Raw genomic sequence first — 18,804 nt, 5'->3', positions numbered from 1 at the left:
TACTCAACAAACACCCCCTCTCCACCACACTACTCAACAAACACCCCTACTCCACCACACTACTCAACAAACACCCCTACTCACCATACTCCTCAACAAACATCTCTCCACCGCACTCCTCAACAAACACCCCCTCTCCACCGCACTCCTCACCAAACACCCCTCTCCACCACACTACCCAACAAACACCCCCTCTCCACCACACTACCCAAACACCCCTCTCCACCGCACTCCTCAACAAACACCTCCTCTCCACCGCACTCCTCAACAAACACCCCTCTCCACCACACTACCCAACAAACACCCCCTCTCCACCGCACTCCTCAACAAACACCCCCTCTCCACCGCACTCCTCAACAAACACCCCCTCTCCACCACACTACTCAACAAACAACCCCTACTCAACATACTCCTCAACAAACATCTCTCCACCGCACTCCTCAACAAACACTCCCTCTCCCCCGCACTCCTCACCACACACCATCTCTCCACCACACTCAACAAACACTCCCTCTCCAACCACACACCTCAAACACCTCTCCACCGCACTACCCAACAAACACCCCTCTCCACCACACTACTCAAGAAACATCCCCTCTCCACCACACTACTCAACAAACACCCCTCTCCACCACACTACTCAACAAACATCTCTCCACCGCACTCCTCAACAAACACCCCCTCTCCACCGCACTACTCAACAAACACCCCCTCTCCACCGCACTCCTCACCAAACACCACCTCTCCACCACACTCAACAAACACTCCCTTCCCACCACACACCTCAAACACCTCTCCCCACTGTATCCTGAAACGGTCTACGTGTCCCTATTCTTGAATAAGAATACTTCAGGCAGTTAAACCAACCCTTGTAGAGGTTTAAATCACTTTTTACAGCGCGGTGACATCGCGCTGTTATATAATTGGCTATTCTGTCCTGTGTCTTGTCACACTTATTGATGGGTGTAATGTGGGCGGAGATTGCCAGTGGATAGTGGGCGGAGTTTGCTGGGTGAATTGTGGGCGGTGTTAATGCGGAAGAGCAACGTTTTTTGTGCTGAATTGTTTTCTGTGTGACGCCAGAAGTTGATTTTCTGAGCAAGAAGTGAAAATCTTCCTGTTCCGTTAGTTGTTGATGCGCAGCGTTGTAACTCTCGTTCTTCATTGTTTTTAAAACGTCTTGTGGAGGTGATTTCTTTCTCTTTTTTGGTGACAGAAGTGGTTATTACAGCGCGGCGACATCGCGCTGTTATATAATTGGCTATTCTGTCCTGTGTCTTCTGTCACGTCTTCTGTCACACTTATGGCCGCATACGTCCCTTTGATCTGAGGGCTATAAATAGAAATTTGTCCAACGTCACAACTCTTCCCATCATGCATGCTAATTCACCTTGTCTGCATTTAAATTTTATAACTGCAAAATTGTTTCATCATTCTTAACCTAGACTTTTACTGCCCCCAGCAGCACGATATCGAAGTATTCGCTTCTTGTTATTCATTTAAAACACTCGAAGTGCATCGGTAAAAACCATGCCTTTCCATATACATGTACACATCCCACCATGCAGGGCAACGCCGGTCTCCCAACTTCCAGCGGAGATGACGCGCCACACAGGTGGAGCATAAATATACATGAGGCAAAACATGGGCAGAGCATGAATATACGTTTACATTACACTCATCGCCTTGTTTTTATAAATTACAAACCACGACAGCAATTGATTGACCAAAGAGAAACACGTGAACATGAGAACCAGGGTCACCTTGGCGCGAAACATTGTCAAATTGTTAATGGACATCACCAAAAATGTTGAACATTTGTCAAAAGTGAAATAGTCATTATATAGTGCATTATATGTAGTCAGACTATGACTAACGGATACAAAATAGTGGAAAATAACATAAGATGATATTCACCAATCAACAGAAAACAATGAAGGAATCCACTTTACGGTACGGCCTCAGTTCCAGGTCACAGGTAAAAATGGGGCTTGCCGTCCTTCATGGTGTGGAATCACTTTTCAAACCTGACCATCTACACTGGGCAATGTCTCAATCACACATCTATCGGGTTGTCCACATTGCAAATGTTGTCCGCGGCCATCCACACCTTTCCCGTGTTCGTCCACAGCTGCCTATGCCTCGTCTGTGGCTGCCCACGCCTTGTCCAGTCCTCTACACCTCATCAGTAATCGCCCATGCCTTGTCCGCAACCTCACTAAAGTTGTCCATGGCCACCCACCCCGTGTCTGTGGCTGCCCAACGTTGTCCATGGCTACCCAAACATTGTCCATGGCCGCCGCCTCACAAACCTTGCCCGTGGTCATCTATCCCTTGTCCGCAGCTGCCAACTCCTTGTCTGCGGCCACCCACACCTTGTCACTGTCCCCCACGCCTTGTCCGCAGTCACCCACTCCTTGTCCGCGGTCACACACACTAAAGTTGTCCAGGGCCTCCCGCAACTTTGGTAATTGCATGTCCGAGAAATGGTTGAGGACGTGTTCAACATCAGGTTTTTCGTTAACAACTAAAATGGCCGGCAGTTGGCCATCTTGGAAAAAAAAAATGACGTCCTCATGTAAGCCATCATTCTTTATCTGTATGCTGAGTTTGAACAAGATCGGTAAATACGTGTCTGAGAAATGGTTGAACACGTAAGCTGGAACTCATTTTGTGCGATCAGAATGGATTCTGCAGTCGAACAAACATAGTCAATCATCCATTCCATTGGGACCAAACTCTGTGCAGAAGCAGTCTCCTGTGCTGTTGAGCACAATCCTGGATGGGTCGCCACAGAAACATCGTCAACGACTGCTAAAACCTTGCCCTTTGTCAGCGACTGGTGGGTTGACTCAGCCTGGCAGCCTTTCAAAGTTGGCAAAATGAGTACCAGCTTACTCGTAACAAGGTCACTGCATCAGCAGCACAGCTGCACTTCCAGAAAATGATGCAACCAGCAACCACAGGCTGCATACGAAATAAGAAGTTATTTCTGGCGGAGTTTTTTTTTGGCAGTTACAAAGAGGAACCGTGGTGGAAGAGTAAAGGACTGGACTCGAAATCCAAACTTCTGAGATGTCTTTTCTCCTACGCTGAAAGCCCACCAAACGATGTATCGATGTCTGCACAAAAACGCTGCAATGTTAATTTTTTTTTATCAAACTCTGATCACACTATCCCACCAAAAGCCATCTTCAGGCCCCAGAATACCTACCTGTTCTTGACACAATTATTCAATATTTATTGATCATCGATAAATTAAGGGTTTGTTTGCAGCTGCTCTTCACTAGTATTCAATGAAATACAAGGCTCAAACTGTTCTCACTTCCCTGATATGCCAATGACTCCTGAAAGGCCTGAACTGTTTCATCACATCATAGAAGTGTGCCGTAATGAAAGTTACATCCGTTTTCTTTCAAGAATCCACCAGATTCAGGAGGTGCTCATCTCGAGCCGATTTTCAATGACTGACCAGATTGCTCAGAGTTAATATTGCCTGTGGCCTTCCAGTTTATGACATTTCTCAGGTTGATTGTGAGGACAATCGAGTAATGAGAGATATTGATTCTTCCTTGTTTGAAAATACATCTGGGACAAGATACTCTGAAACCACACATTTGTTCCTCTTGTCCCTTAAGTGTGGGAACTAACTTCCTGGGTCTTCAATCCCATTCTTCCCTCCAGGGCTTCAAGACTGCTGTTCACCACCACTTCAAGTCACCACTCATCCATATTCACATTTTATACTCTCTTTACCCTCCCCAAACCCAACCCTTCCTTTCCAGTGTAATGGTCTTCCCCATTATGGTGCTTTGGTGCACCATTATGGTAATGGTGCTTTTTCGTTCAATATCTGGTTCGTCCCGTTTTCCCTTACTCTTCTTGCTGTTTGAGCTTGTATGCATCTTCGTCACCCCATATCCACTCTTCCTCCAAGTGTACCTCCATTGCATTCCCTCCATCCCCCTTTTCAATTGTTCTTTTAGTTATGTTCGGATCCAATCTGTCTTCTCACTATTCCAGAAGCCTCGACTTCGTATGCAAAAAAAATAAACCCAATGATACTGTTGCCTGTCAGTTTATAATGGTGATGAATCGTGTTTATGGAAACCCAACATGTGGATAATCCTCACAACTAAAAATATACCATCAGAGATAGGGAATCCCCCGCCATTGAAAAATAATTGAAATCAGATAAGCGATTTTCCATTTATTACAAAAAACATTTTTTTCAAGATGGCCACCCGTCGGCCATCTTGTTTTCAAGATGGTCGGCCATCTTGGTTCCGGCCACACCCAAAATCAATAGCCATTGAAAAATAATTGAAATCAGATAAGCGGTTTTCCATTTATTACAAAAAAACATTTTTTTCAAGATGGCCGCCCCAGTCAGCCATCTTGGATCTGGCCACGCCCAAAATCAATAGGGTTCTTCCTTTTCAGGTGGTACATGTGTGAACCAAATTTCAAATCGATATGGCGAAAAAAAAATTTTCAAGATGGCCGCCCCAGTCGGCCATCTTGGATCCGGCCATGCCCAAAATCAATAGGGTTCTTCCTTTTCAGGTGGTACACGTGTGACCCAAATTTCAAATCGATATGGCGAACAATTTATGAGTTATCACACTCACAGCTATAAATGTTGACGCCCGGACGGACGGACGGATGGACAGCCGGACGATCCGGGTGACAACAATATCCCCCTTCCACCACGCGGCAGGGGATAAAAAGGTGGCACCCTTTTACTTTCGGTAGTATAATGCGTTCACAACGTCAACTCTGACCCAATGGCAAGGGGAGGGTTGTTGGAAGACACTTGTGAGTATAATACGGCAAAAACCTAAAAGCATGGGAACCAACAAATATTATTACACAAAACACTTCTTCAATATGGCGTTGAATTGAAAGAGTTCATTTGTTTTTTTTTTATTGGTTTATGTCGAGATTCAAAAGCCACATGACTGCATCAGGTGTGAGCCTGTACATGTCAGCCAGGCCTGAAGGGAAGGAAAATATAGAATATGGGTCATGGCTTGCAGAAACGGGTGTTGGCCTCATCTTCCATTGAAAAAGGTTTTGTGCACATCTTGCATGAGATGTTGTACCACGAGTGCACAACTGCAAACGTACAATGCAAACATTATTTTCTCACACTGCATAAACTGTACCTGAAATATATGTGACAATCTCACGATTTGATTTCTACATGTTGTACAACACCGCCTGGCAACATTGAAAAAGGCAAAGAAAAATATCTAGCAAGTGACATCATGGAATCAACTTTAAAAGTCAAGAAGACAGTTTTTGTATTGCTCCTGTGTATACATAGCACACCATGGTTAGAAAAAAAAACTATGAATTCAAAGCTGACAAAAGTACATTCATTATCCAGTATAGAAAGGGAGGTATTGCTGACTCGGCTGAGTATTAACCCTTCTTCTGAACAAAAGGTAGCAAGAGAGAAAGATTGGCTTTCAGTTAATAAAGCCAATTAACTTGCTTCTGATGCAGGCCAACATTGGCCTTCCAAAAGACTTGTATTGTAAAAAATATATAATCTAATGAGATATTTACCTCCGACACTGAAGGTGGATGGAGGTTATGTTTTCACTCGTATGTTTGTTTATGAGCGGATATCTCAAAAAGTTATGGAGGGATTCAGACAAAATTTGGTGAACGGGTTGGGTGTAACAAGGACGAAGCAATTCAATTTTGGTGATGATCTGGATATGAGAACCCCCACCACAACGTGTTTCTTCACCATTGAGAGATAGGACCAAAAACAATATATAGCACGGTGTTTCCAAAGGTTGTGCACGGTTGATGAGAAAACTAGGTGGATGAGTTGGGTAGGTGACAAGAACAAGCCAATTAGGTTTTGGTTTAGATCTGGATGCAGATCCGGCCTATCAGTGGGATACAAAACGTAAATTGTTCAGCCTGGTGGAGGTATGTGCTCTACCGAGTGCTGTTCTAGTTACATATGTTGTGATGTTTAGATGTGTAAAAACGTTGACCGTTAATAATAAAACTTCAGAGTTGGTTCCCAAAGTCTCCGATTATTTGAAAAGTACAAGGGTTATCCTATGCTTAAAGTATACAGTCAAAAGTGCAAGGTCATGGATGGCTTGATATCCAGCCTCATCAAGAGAGGTTTACTATCAAAATATAAAACAATATGAACATACATACTTCAGTAAAGCTCCAAACACAATTTTTCAATGTACACCATCTCCATTCCCTTCCAATACCAGAAAACCGATCCACACTCGAATTATTCTTTCAGATCAATTTTGCTTTTATTTTACTGCCACAACTTCTCAGGTCTTCCTCCTAGCCCTCCATTTATTGCCTTTCCTTACTCCACCTCTGGACCCTTCCACCCCCTCTCTTAATTGTACTCCCACTATATTTCCTTGCTCCTCCTTTGACTTCCTTGTTGCTTTTCTTTAAACCCTTTTCAGCTGCCCATTTCGCAGCTGCTGCGGTCTTTTCTTTTTTTTGCTTTCTTTCCCTCTCATTTCTCATTGTCCTCAAAGCATGCAGCAACTGATGCACCTAAGGGAAAAGAAAGTTTTGCATTAGTGAGACTCAAAGGAAGAAGCAACCGACAAGTGTATAAACTGGTAGGCTGGCTCATCTCATGATCTGGTATCGGTTGAACTTGCAAGGAATTGAAAAATATAATTTTATGGATATGCCTCCGCCTGGATTAGATGTCAACCCACTTACATTTCATCTCAATTAAAACTCAAATGAAAAAGAAAAGGTCACATGAGAGACAGGAAGAGAGAGCGAAAAGATAGATAAGTATAAGTGAAACGATGTCAAATGCTTCTTACTTGAGTTGTCTGCAAAATTACCTTTGACCTTTTTCACTCAACATCTGTTCATGTTTGTATTAAAGTCCAAACTTATCACAAGTTTACTTGATATGCCATCAGTGTTTAAGACGGAAGTGAAGTCCTTACAAAAACAATAAGACGGATGAACACTGAAGACCTAATTCCTCGCACGCACGTGCGCACACGATGTAAGACTGACCTTGCGCTCATGTGGTTCTCTGATAACAGCAGGCCGCACAAGATTTCGTGGAGTGGTCTGCTTTGGAGCCATAAACTTGGGCTTCGAGCTGAAGGGCAGAGACTTTTGCAAAGATCGGGGCACTTGTATTGGTGGGAAGAATCGAGGTTTCCGGACCACTGGCTGGAAAGGACAACGACATGCAAAAGTGTATAAGCAAGCATTTAACATCTGGGTAAAGCAAGCATAAGGAAAAAAAATGTGGAGCCCAGAAAGAAAATGCTGGAATACTTGTAAGTAACCCAATATACCTTGTACACAGAGTCAGGGTTGTGTGGGGTTTTAAGTCCTTGCTCCTTGCGCAAGACCGAAGTGGGCCGTACTCCTTGCCAGTTCGCCCGATCTTCTTCTGGAAGGAGCAGTGAAGGTACAGGGATGCAGTGTTGGGGAAGAGGCACCGAGGCCCAGGCACGAACAAACACAAGGTCTGTGGGCGGTGTGCAGAAGGGAAAAAATAAGGGAAGAACAGCATGGTCAGAGTAAATACTTTGGCAGAACTGAATAAAGCTTTCAGTGTGTAGTTCAAGGTAAAATACAAACCACTGAGTTGCACTCTATCTTCAAACGTAGCCCGTACAGAGCCGGGAGGGTGTGGTGGTCGGAGGGCACGCTTAATCACCCCACGGATACCGCTAACAGTGCGCACGCCGACACCCTCACAGCGTGTCGCCTCTAAAGCAGAGCTAAACATTCCCTGCAAGAAAAAAAATTCAACATTCTGACAAGGTGGAAAAAAAGCAAGTCAACTACACACAGTTTTTTGCTTATAATAACACAATAAGTAAATAATAATAATTTTTAAAACCCTGTGTAGTTGACGAGGTCCACTCTGTTGCGAATCACTCTTTTTATGCAAGACAAGAGAGAAACTCAACATGGACGAAATTTTCACCCACCTTGATGAATGTGGTTTTTTTGAATATTTTAAAAGGAGACCCCACAAGCTTGAGCTTCTTCACAATGGATGCTGAATGATCACTCTCCAACACTACACCAGTAGCAGCGATCCTGAAAGCATGCTAAGAAAAGGGAAAATAAGTTACATCACCGATTCTCCACCTCTTACTCATCTTCTCAACCAAGTGTTTCATGACACTATGTACCTTTTCAGCCCCACCTTAAGTATGCAGCATTCTATATGTCAAGCTGAAAACAATCTGCTGTTCTTCTATGCATTTACTATAAAATGACCATTTTTACAGCCATTTTTCCCTGCTGTGCAGGGGTTTGGCTTTTTCTTGAGGCAATGTTTTATGGCCGGATGCCCTTCCTGACGCCAACCCTGGTCGCCTCTTACGACACACAGGGATATGGTACACCTATTCTAACTGGGGCATACACCGGGACCAGTACACTGGTACTCATTTTGTCGACCTCGGAAGGATGACAGGCTGAGTCAACCCCCTGGTGTTAATTCAGCAGCCAACGGGACTTGAACTGAGGACCCTCGGATCCCAAGCCGCCACCCTAACCACTAAGCCAACACCAGGCTTATGCATTTACTATGGCAGTAGAAAATTAGAAAATAAAGCATAAATGCCAAATTTGATATGCACACACAATATCAAATTAAATAGCGACCAAAGGGGTCATGAGACGGAAAGGGTGAGGACGCAAATTGGGCCCCGACTGCAATGATTACGGCATCGCAAAAATAAAAATAAAAAGGTCAATATCTTCAACTTTTCTTCTCAGTGTTAGCAATAAAGGGAAGGAAGCTCAGAAATGTGCCAGACAGATCAGGGATGATTAAAAAAACAAAAAAGGAAGTCAAAATGCAAATTAAAATTTTACCGTTTCATTGGAAAGAGATTTGAGGAAAACAATTCCAGAGCTCTGGGCTGTGATTGGGCCTAAGGGAAAGGAGAGAAGAGGGAAAGATATTAAAAAAAATTAAAAAACAGATACAAAACAGACAAGCATGTACCATTATTAATTAGCAGGCATTTGCTTTTTGCGACAATGTGAATGCTGCTGGGCACATCACAGGTGCAAAGCCTCAGGATTCTCATAGTCGAGTGTTGCAAGTTGACCAATTACCCCACAGCGCGGCGAGGCAGTGCGTGTGGGGCGGTGTGTATTTCAGCATGCGCTTCCTGCCATCATGACCCTCAGAATGGTAGACTGGAAGAGATTGAAACCTTCGCCAACCCAGAGAGACAATTACTGGATCCTTGCACTTCAGGACACCCCGTAACCATCTGTGCTGCTTTATCTTCACCTGTGCGGATGCATGGAATGGCAGCAATTAATGTCGAGATCCAAATCACTATCCATTTACTTTAAAACTGCCTCAGCTTAAGTCCACCAAGCCATGGTATACATTTACTTTCTACAGACTCCAAAACATACATACTCCAAAAAATAAAAATTAAAAACGACAGAGCAGTGTGTGCTGAAAGTTCACCAAAACAAACAAAAATGCCCTCAAATAATCACTTTCTGGAAGTTAACTCGATAACCTGCAATTGGATTGTAACATCTTGAAAACACAAACAAAATTATTTGTGAATGTTTATGTGCTTCAAATTTTAAAAAAATCCTTCAACGTTTTATTGTTATTTTTGTTTAACATTGAGCCAATTTAATCCCATCACCAAATAGCAGTTTTACTTAAACCTTTGTGACTACTTTTGCTCTACTCAGAATGTTAACTTCGCATCATTCATTAACATTACATTTGTACAAACTAAGTTGCTACCGTTATGGCAAGGCTGTACATCAAATTGACTGACGTTATAATCACCTCACAGCGCACACAATAAAAAAAATTTTTATAATCTTCATGTACCGACTTTGTTTGTATTGCAGTCATTCTTTCAAAAGTGATTTTTTTTTAAACTTGTAAATCCCACTATTAATTTGCAATTTGTCAGTGGCTTTGACACTGATACAAATTTGTATCATCAAAAAGCTAAATATATCAAACAAAGTTTCAAATGTAGCACCTCACCACCATGAGAGCATTTAAATTGCATCAGATGTGGCAATAAGTGTGAATTGTTGCTCCCAGTTTACCAGCTTGATAACAGAAGATGCCATTTGCATTTTTCTCATGCAAGCAAGGGGAACTTGCTCGTTGTTCAAAAATGCAAACCCTTCAGAACTAAACATTTTCCTTTATCCCAGGACATCATCACAAAACAAACCAAAGTCAACAAATCACCTGCATAAAGCCCAGTTGACCTTCTCCAGGTGTCACCCCTCCAATCACAATTGGGTACGAAGGCTGAAAATGGGTCAGGAACTCGAGCGGGACACTGGAAAATTCTATTCTCACATAAGCTCCAGGTTCTACACCCAGCACTTCAGTGCGTACCGCATGAGGAAGCAGGCTGAGCTCCGAGCGGTTGAGCTTTAAGGGTGAAAAGTAATGAGTAATACGATAAAAGATACAAGTAAGAGGCTGTATAAAAGTACATGAGAGTGGTGCTCAAATAAATAATCCAACCTTGGCTCATTCACCTCTCACTTTCCCTCCACACCCTTCACCATTACCCTTGCATCATTCGCACAATCCACACACCTCAGTCTGTCGTTCAGACTCAGCTTTGAGTTCTTCCAGGAATGAGGCTGAGCCTCCATCATATGCCCGGTTGAAGGCTTCCTTCAACATTTTCTTTCTCTCCAGTCTTGCTGTTTTTCTGTCTTTCTTCACCTCTACTCCCCCTCGATTTTTCTCTTCTTGACCTTCACATTCCAGGTCCAGGTCTTCTCCTTTATTTTCAGACTGCAAAGGTTGGGGGGTTTGGGAATGACAGGAAAGGGTTCAAAAAAAAAATAAAAGTAAGTCATTTTCACAAACTCGAACAACACAACGATGCATGCAAATGCAAATGTTCCACCACTGACATCCATGAGCTTTTGATTGCTTCACCTGTCTAGTTTCCATGCCACTGTCTTTTCCTGAATGCACCTGTCCTGTTTCCAAGTCTTCAAAATCTCCATACATATTACCTAAAATCAAAAGGAAGAGCAATTCAGAAAAAAAAGTAACGATACGAAAGAATACTTTGACCGTAACATCTTCATAGCAGCAAACCAGAGCGATTTTATAATCCACAGCATTACATCAGTTAAGCATCGCTCAAACAGCACATATACGAGTCATTGTGAAAAAGTTATTGGCGAATAAGCGAGTTTTTCGTTTATGCCATTTCATGGTTTGCACAGCCAAGGAAGACCAAATTTCCATGAGTTTTTCAGGACAAAAAATAGTTTCCAGGACTTTTAATACACATGTTTTATGTTCAAATGACATTGGAATAAACCACAAGATTAAGAAGGAAATCTTATTTTCTTTCTGCTATTCCATTGAATATTTCAGTAATACACCGATCTCGTTTCGCACCATTAGCACGCCGATTTGTTTGAACTCTTTGGCCTGGAGAAAACATTCGATTTTTTAAAAAAACCCAAAATTGAAGAAAATCCATAGCATGCAGCATTCGCAGACTAAACACACCTGCCAAATTGTTTGTATGCACACGCTCTAAGCCAATCAGCACTGTATTACTGTTTTCTGTCTTTCTACTGCTGTTTTTCTGTCTGTCTTTATACTTTCTGACTTTCCACTAATCAGTACTACTCTGCATTTATATATCTCCATCTCCATCCATCTATCTCTCAATCTCCATCTCCATCTCCATCCGTATGCCTATGCTCATGCGTTTTCGACTAATAAAACAAAGTTAGCTCATAAAACAAAGTCAATTCGTAAAACAAAGAAGGAACAATCATGACAAACATTTTGGCTGAAAGTATCATGAAGATCATGGAGGTCTTGGAGATCTTCTCTGAGAAGAACCCAGATTGTGGGTGCAACAGCGCAGTGAAGAGAATTGTGCTCGATGGAATATCCTGCTACAGCGAAACGCTCCGAGAGAATAAGCTCCAGGAAAGGCAGTCATACCCGGATGCCATTTTCAAGAATAAGCCCACAGTTTTGCATGTTTACCATCCGAATTATTCACACAATTACCGATACCACAATTAAGTCGAGTTCGACTGATATGGGTTTTCAAGGGCCGATGACCAATATAATGCCGATAAAGGAATCTTATTAAAAAAATAAAAATATAAAGACACAAAATTGTTAATCTTAAGTGAACAAATTTAACAATCTTAATTTGGCTTCCTTGCTCATGCACATCACAGTACAATATAGGCTAACTGCCAACATTTTATTTTAACTATCAATACAATAATAATGTTGAACAAAGCTTTTACAGGAGGCCAGCTACAAATTCAGGATCCTAAAATCCGGTTTTACCTTAAAACCACCAATTTTTCAAGCTAAAACTACGACTGAGATTTAGGTGAAAAAAAAGGTTAAATTAATTAATTAATTAATTCCTGCCTCCCACATCGTTTTAGTAATGGCCACCATGCTATGGTGGAACCACAGGTGTCAATGTGTTTCCTGCCGTTTGTTTCATTATTCCCACTGAGCGTTATATCCAGTAATTCTTCGTTTAATGCAGTAGTTGCGTTCCGAGAATTTACCACGTCAGCTGAAAACATGTAAAACAAAAGTAATTTTCCATAAAAAATACAATGTAATCGGGGATGTTGTTTCAGGACGTGGGTGAATGGGGAAGACCAAGAAAGAGAGAAAGACAGACAGAGACACACTTATGCATTTAAATTAAATGAAATGAAACTTCATCAACCTATGTTAAATGTCGTTGCTTGGGGTGATGGTATGGATTTAAAGGGTAGGAAGGTGCATGGTTATCAACCTGACGTTGCAGTTAATCATTTTCATCTGACTTGCAGTTAATCACATTGCAGTTAATGTCACTCACTCACTTCGCAGGAATGGCGAAACACTGAGCACTTGCTTCAATGTTATCAGTACGAATCATTCGTAAGGTAGATTCCACCAGTCCAAGGACACGGCAAATGCTCACTGCTGCCATCACTCAATCACTCCTAATTTCACCTCCATTTAAATGGATTTCCTTTGTTTCTTAGGCACAGTGGCAGTCGGTCATCCCTTACCACTCATGGTGTCAAAGGGTGCACCACTGCACAAGATATTACAGTGCTACGTTTTGCGGAGGTTTCCACTTTCGATGCGCCCACACACTGCCCATCATCCCACAACCCATCTCTGATGAGTTCGGTCGGTATGGAGTGATGGCCAGATGTGTTTCAGATGCTTATATCAAAGGACACAAAGGCAGTGGTAACTCAAATCAGCCATGTTACATATCCGACTGTATCTGGGTCCAAGGTGAGCACGGATACACAAGTACAAATAAAATTTTCATAAGAGAACCGGGGTGTGGAGCACGGCATGATGCAGAGCATGCGTGGCACGAATGGTGCACCCGGAACTTATGGCAGATTCGGCTGCAGGGCCTCTGAGATACGGCCCATGCACGAGAAGTGGGCGAATCATCACAAGGTGGAGTGTGAGTGTGTGAAAGGCCCAGTGTGAAAGCGTGAAATGTCACGAGATGGCCTGTGTGCATATGTGGTTTGAGAAAGTCCCACAGCATGAGAGTGGGTGTGTGAAAGGCTGCGAGGCTGTCCGTATGTGTGTGATATCTGCAATGGTTCCGCAACACGAACAGTGGGAGTGGTGAACACGGCTTGATTCGCAGTGGGGAATGAAATAAATTGAGATTTGAAAGATAGAAATATCCAGTCTTACCTTTTCCTCTTAGGCATATCCAGCGGTGTCGTCAAACTCAGTAAACATTCCACAGTTTCTACCTGACCTGAATGGTGGCTGCAGATGCCAATCTGCATTTTATGCGACATCAGACACATGGGGGAGCTCTAGCTCCCAAGCATCATGAGATGCAAAGGTTATTTATTTATTTATTTTAAAATTTATATCAGCACCATCATCAGCCAATGCCGATAACCTCCAAATGTCAGATATAATCTGACACTACAATGAAGCCCTCATATATTGCTCATGCATAAGAAATAATGCTGTTGGGAATGCATCTTCATATAAACAATGCGACAATGACCCACGTCAGCACATTTTCGATTTGTGCTCTCTTCTCCAGGAAAGCATCTTGAGTGCCAAGCGAGGTAAAATGCTTAATCGTAAATTTCCACAAACACTTGCATAATTTTTGCATGACCCAAAGTCATGTCGTAAAACTACCGAGTCACATGTTCTCCACTCTCCATGTGCGGCATGCTGATCTTAAATGGCGTATTGAAGGAAATGTCAACACAGGAAGCCAAAATGTCCATCATGCCGGTGTCATATGCACAGTGCCAGAACCCAACCCAAGTGACCCAATTTATGGCAAACACCTGATTAAAAAAAACCTTTTTTCCTGTCCATCTATCTTTTATCTTGGGATTTCCATTTTCGTCACCCTGTGCCTTCATATAATATACTGTCACTCCATAACATATCAGGCGTTGGCTTAATAGTTAGGGTTGCGAGTTTGGGATTCTCGGCTCCCGGGTTCAAATCCCGCTTGCCGTTGAATTAATTCCAAGTGGGTTTGACTCAGCTTGTCATCCTTCCGAGGTCGGCAAAATGAGTACTAGTTTTCTGATATACTGTGTCGGAGTAGTGACCTGTCCAGGATTGTGCCCAATAGCCCAGGAGACTGCTTTGGCAGCACTAATGCTCTGTACAGAATATGGTCCCAATGGATGGATGGATGGATTCCATAACAACTTGCTTAATGTGGTGAGCACCATTGCAGATTTTGCATGTGAGAAACCATGTTGGCATGGCTTTGGTAAATCCCATGGGGAAATTAAAATTGGTAACATTCTCAGAGACTAACAGAACTAACAACCTTGACCAGGGTCATGATGCATTATTTTAATTTATGCAATTTTCTTGATTTTCCAGGAGTTTCAAGGACTGTGGGAAGTGTGCACTTTTTTATTGTTCCAGAGAACACTGTTTTCAGTTCGATGTTGCAAACTTACCATCTTGAGCAAGCAGCGTACTGGCATCTTCTTCTGGGGCCCAATGGCCAGTCACAAAGCAGTCCTTAATGGAATCTCGAACCTTAAGGCAAAATTAAATGCAAATAAAGAGGGATAAAATATTATTTGTGAACACAAATAAATAAAATAAACCAAAGCTCTCACATCTTCTTGATCCCATTCGCGCTCAGTTCGCCGCAGAAGAGTAGAGTCCAAGTGGTCTTTGACCTTAGCTTTCATTCGATTCAAGAGGAACATACCTCCAAGTTCCTCCACACCGTCGTCCACTTCCTTAGCACAACCTTGGGGAAAGACAGAGGAAGAAACATGTGGAAATGGTATGTGGAAGAAATAATCATTTCCATTTTTAAAGCCTTCAAGGGCAATAATAGGAAATGAATAATTACCCTCCCTTAATCAACTCATCTATAAATTATCATGTTTTTCAAGAGAATCCCAGCTTTTCCTTGAAGATCGCTTTCTATTATTATTTTTGTATACATCGTTGAGGCTCATGGAAGAGCTAGTATGAGTACACTGAATGGACCAGGTCACAACAGGACAAAAGACACAGTTGAGAAGGGGGGTGGGGAGATTAAAAAGTAAACAAACAAAAAAAAAACCCGACGGCAGACTTGAAGGCCAAGATAGAGAATCCATAACACTTCCACAATCTTGACCCAATAAACTCTCCTCCACATTTCTGTTTGAATAAAATAGGGTGATATATTCACAAGAGAAGGCCTGTATCTTGGCCGAAGAGCATCATTGATGAATGGAAAAAAAATACATTCACAAAAAGTCACCGTTGATGATAATGGGGTGAAATTGTTGGCGTGGGAACCATTGACATGTCAAAACAGCTTAATGGATCATTCTGATTTTTGGTGAACCAAGTCAGTGACCTAATATACAAATTCTGTTAAAATTTCAAGTCAATCAGATCAATAATTGGCAATTTTATGACACTAATCTTTGATCTTTTGACCTCAAACAAGAGGCTTCAGTGATCCAATATGCACTATGTTAAAATTTCAAGTCAGCCAAAAATTGATTTTATGTGACCTTGACCTTTGACCTCAAAATAATAAGCTTATTGCTTTTAAATTGTGAACCACATGGAAGTGACGTTGAACAATCACCAGAGCCAAACCTGTGAAGAGGCGAAAACATCCAATTCAGCATCACCGCATTGTGCTCTATAATTTTGTGCGCATAATTTGTTTGCAAAGTGAAACATCCCCTGTATCGCAATAATTTCCAAAAGGCCTTCAACATCTGTACAAGCTAGCGGTGCTTCAAAAAGGAAGCATTTATCGCTTAATCTCAAGCAAAAAGTGGAGTTGTTGCAGAAGCATGCCATGGGTGTGGTGTATGGCGTTGGTACATCAACGGTAAATGATCTAAAATAAACAAAAGGGGCAAAATATTTCAATTTTATGATGAGGGTGATGTACCCAAGCTGATGGACAAAAGGAAAACATTACATCAGTCGAAGGCCGCTGACGATAATGTCTTCATGGAGTGGATTGGGCAGCACCGTTCAGAGAATTTCCCCTTGAATTGTGTAATCATCATGACACGTGAAAACTTTTCACGTCCAATGCAACATACTTCACGTGCAACCTGTAGTGACTCATCTTCAGATGAGCTGTAATGACTGCAGTAATACAGTAAACCCCTTTTTTGTACACAATGTCAAGGCTCGTAGAAGAAGTAACACACAGAACGTTTCACAAAGAGAGCAGGAGACAAGAGGAGCGGGAGAGGGAAGCACAAAACAGTGGGGGACAGAGACATTAGATCTCTCCCAGAGGGGAGAGCAGTATTCCATCAAGCTGCAGATGGAAGCCCTGCAGGGGGAAAGGGGTCCAGGTGTGCCAAGGAATGATGGAGTCAGCAATACTTGGAGGACGGAAACACACACAGACAGAGGAGGTTGCAGTGGAGGGGAAGTCATAGCCAGAGGTACTCCTGGGGTTGGGAGGTGCAAGAGCAGCACAGGGTGACAAATGGAATGCTTGGTGAACAATGCAACTGAACTACCAGGACGATCAAACCAGAGATCACAACAGCCAGGGAGACACCCCAAAGTGTCAGGGACGGTCTGTGGGAGGAAGGATTCTGTTAAACAGATGATGTCTGGTTTATCGGCAGCGGCCTGGATTGAGAGCCATTTCAGCTTGGAGAGGAGGCCTCGGATGTTTGAGGTCCACACAGCTAGGGACAAGGGAGGAGGATCTGCTGATGGGGCATTAATGTGGAAAGGAGCAAAGAGAGAGTGCGGGGCAAGGGGAAGCCACGAGGGTACGGGGATGAGACAAATCCGGGAGGGGCAGGGGAGAAGCAGAGATGGGACGGGATTAGGGAGGAGGAGGAAGCAAAGACGGGGAGGGGACGAGAGGGGGGCAGAGAGGGGGCGGGACGAGGGGGGGAGCAAAGACGGGGCAGGACGAAGGGGTGGAGCAGAGACGGGGAGGACGAGGGCTGGAACAGAGAAGGGAGGAGGGGGGAGTAGAGATGGGGCGGGACGAGGGGGGAATAGAGATGGGGTGGGACGAGGGGGGAGCAGAGACGGGGTGGGAAGAGGGTGGGGAAGGCAGAGACGGCGTGGGACGAGGGGGGAGGGGGAGCAGAAACGGGGCGGGATGAGGGTGGGAGCAGAGACGGGGAGGGCGAGGGGGGAGCAGAGATGGGGTGGGACGAGGGGGAATAGAGATGGGGCGGGACGAGAAGGGGAGCAGAGACAGGGTGGGACGAGGGGGGTGGGGAGCAGAGACGGGGCGGGACAAGGGAGGAGAGGCAGAGACGGGGCGGGACGAGGGAGGGAGGCAGAGACGGGGTGGGATGAGGGGGGAGCAGAGACGGGGCAGCACGAGGGAGGTGGGAAGCAAAGACGGGGCGGGACGAGGTAGGAGAGGTAGAGACGGGGCTGGACAAGGGAGGGGAGGCAGAGACGGGGCGGGATGACGGGGGGACGAAGGGGGGCAGAGACGGGCAGGAAGGGGGAGCAGAGACGGGGCGGGTCGAGGGGGGTGGGGAGCAGAGACGGGGCGGGTCGAGGGGGTGGGGAGCAGAGACGGGACGGGACGAGGGAGGGGAGGCAGAGACGGGGCGGGGCGAGGAAGGGGAGGCAGAGACAGGGCGGGACGAGGGGGAAAGGCAAAGCCGAGACGGGATGAGGGGGGAAAGGCAGAGACAGGGCGGGACGAGGGGGGAAAGGCAGAGACAGGGCGGGACGAGGGGGGAAAGGCAGAGACGGGGCGGGACGAGGGGGGAAAGGCAGAGACGGGGTAGGACAAGGAGGGAAAGGCAGAGATGGGGCGGGACGACGGGGGGAAGGCAGAGGCGGCGGGGGACGACGATGGGGGGGGAAGGCAGAGATGGGGCGGGACGACGGGGAAAGGCAGAGACGGGGCGGGATGAGGGGGGAAAGGCAGAGATGGGGCGGTACGAGGGGAGAAAGGCAGAGATGGGCGGGATGAGGGGGAAAGGCAGAGATGGGGCGGGACGACGGGGGGAAGGCAGAGATGGGGCGGGATGAGGGGAGAAAGGCAGAGATGGAGCGGTACGAGGGGAGAAAGGCAGAGATGGGGCGGGACGACGGGGGGAAGGCATAGATGGGGCGGGACGACGGGGGGAAAGCAGAGACAGGGCGGGACGGGGGGAGGGAACCAGACATGCATGGGGGTTGGGAAGCAGAGATGGGGCAGGACGAAGGGGGAAAGCAAAGACGGGGTGGGACGAAGGGGGGAAAGCAGTCACGGGAAGGGGGTGGGAAGCAGACACGGGCCAGGACAA

The 18,804-nt window shown here is 44.7% G+C and overlaps 1 protein-coding gene across 1 annotated transcript in view; it reads right to left on the bottom strand.

Annotated features, from left to right (window-relative positions):
* Positions 1-4,896: 4,896 nt before the first annotated feature.
* Positions 4,897-18,804, bottom strand: part of BMS1 (BMS1 ribosome biogenesis factor) — an 81,042-nt gene continuing 67,134 nt past the window's right edge. Inside the window, exons 13-24 of the mRNA XM_085873914.1 lie at positions 15,169-15,305; positions 15,004-15,085; positions 10,961-11,040; positions 10,610-10,813; positions 10,250-10,438; positions 9,124-9,304; positions 8,878-8,936; positions 7,980-8,102; positions 7,624-7,777; positions 7,335-7,510; positions 7,045-7,206; positions 4,897-6,558 (exon numbers count right to left, since the gene is read on the bottom strand). Coding sequence (XP_085730040.1) covers positions 6,346-6,558; positions 7,045-7,206; positions 7,335-7,510; positions 7,624-7,777; positions 7,980-8,102; positions 8,878-8,936; positions 9,124-9,304; positions 10,250-10,438; positions 10,610-10,813; positions 10,961-11,040; positions 15,004-15,085; positions 15,169-15,305 — 1,760 coding nt within the window. The 3' untranslated portion in view covers positions 4,897-6,345. The remainder of the gene's footprint in view (positions 6,559-7,044; positions 7,207-7,334; positions 7,511-7,623; positions 7,778-7,979; positions 8,103-8,877; positions 8,937-9,123; positions 9,305-10,249; positions 10,439-10,609; positions 10,814-10,960; positions 11,041-15,003; positions 15,086-15,168; positions 15,306-18,804) is intronic.

The sequence above is a fragment of the Eptatretus burgeri genome, chromosome 3, assembly GCF_056783735.1.
Source record: "Eptatretus burgeri isolate ZD-2024b chromosome 3, Ebu_testis_v1, whole genome shotgun sequence".
Taxonomy (NCBI): domain Eukaryota; kingdom Metazoa; phylum Chordata; class Myxini; order Myxiniformes; family Myxinidae; genus Eptatretus; species Eptatretus burgeri.
This window is presented reverse-complemented; position numbering and strand designations above follow the sequence as displayed.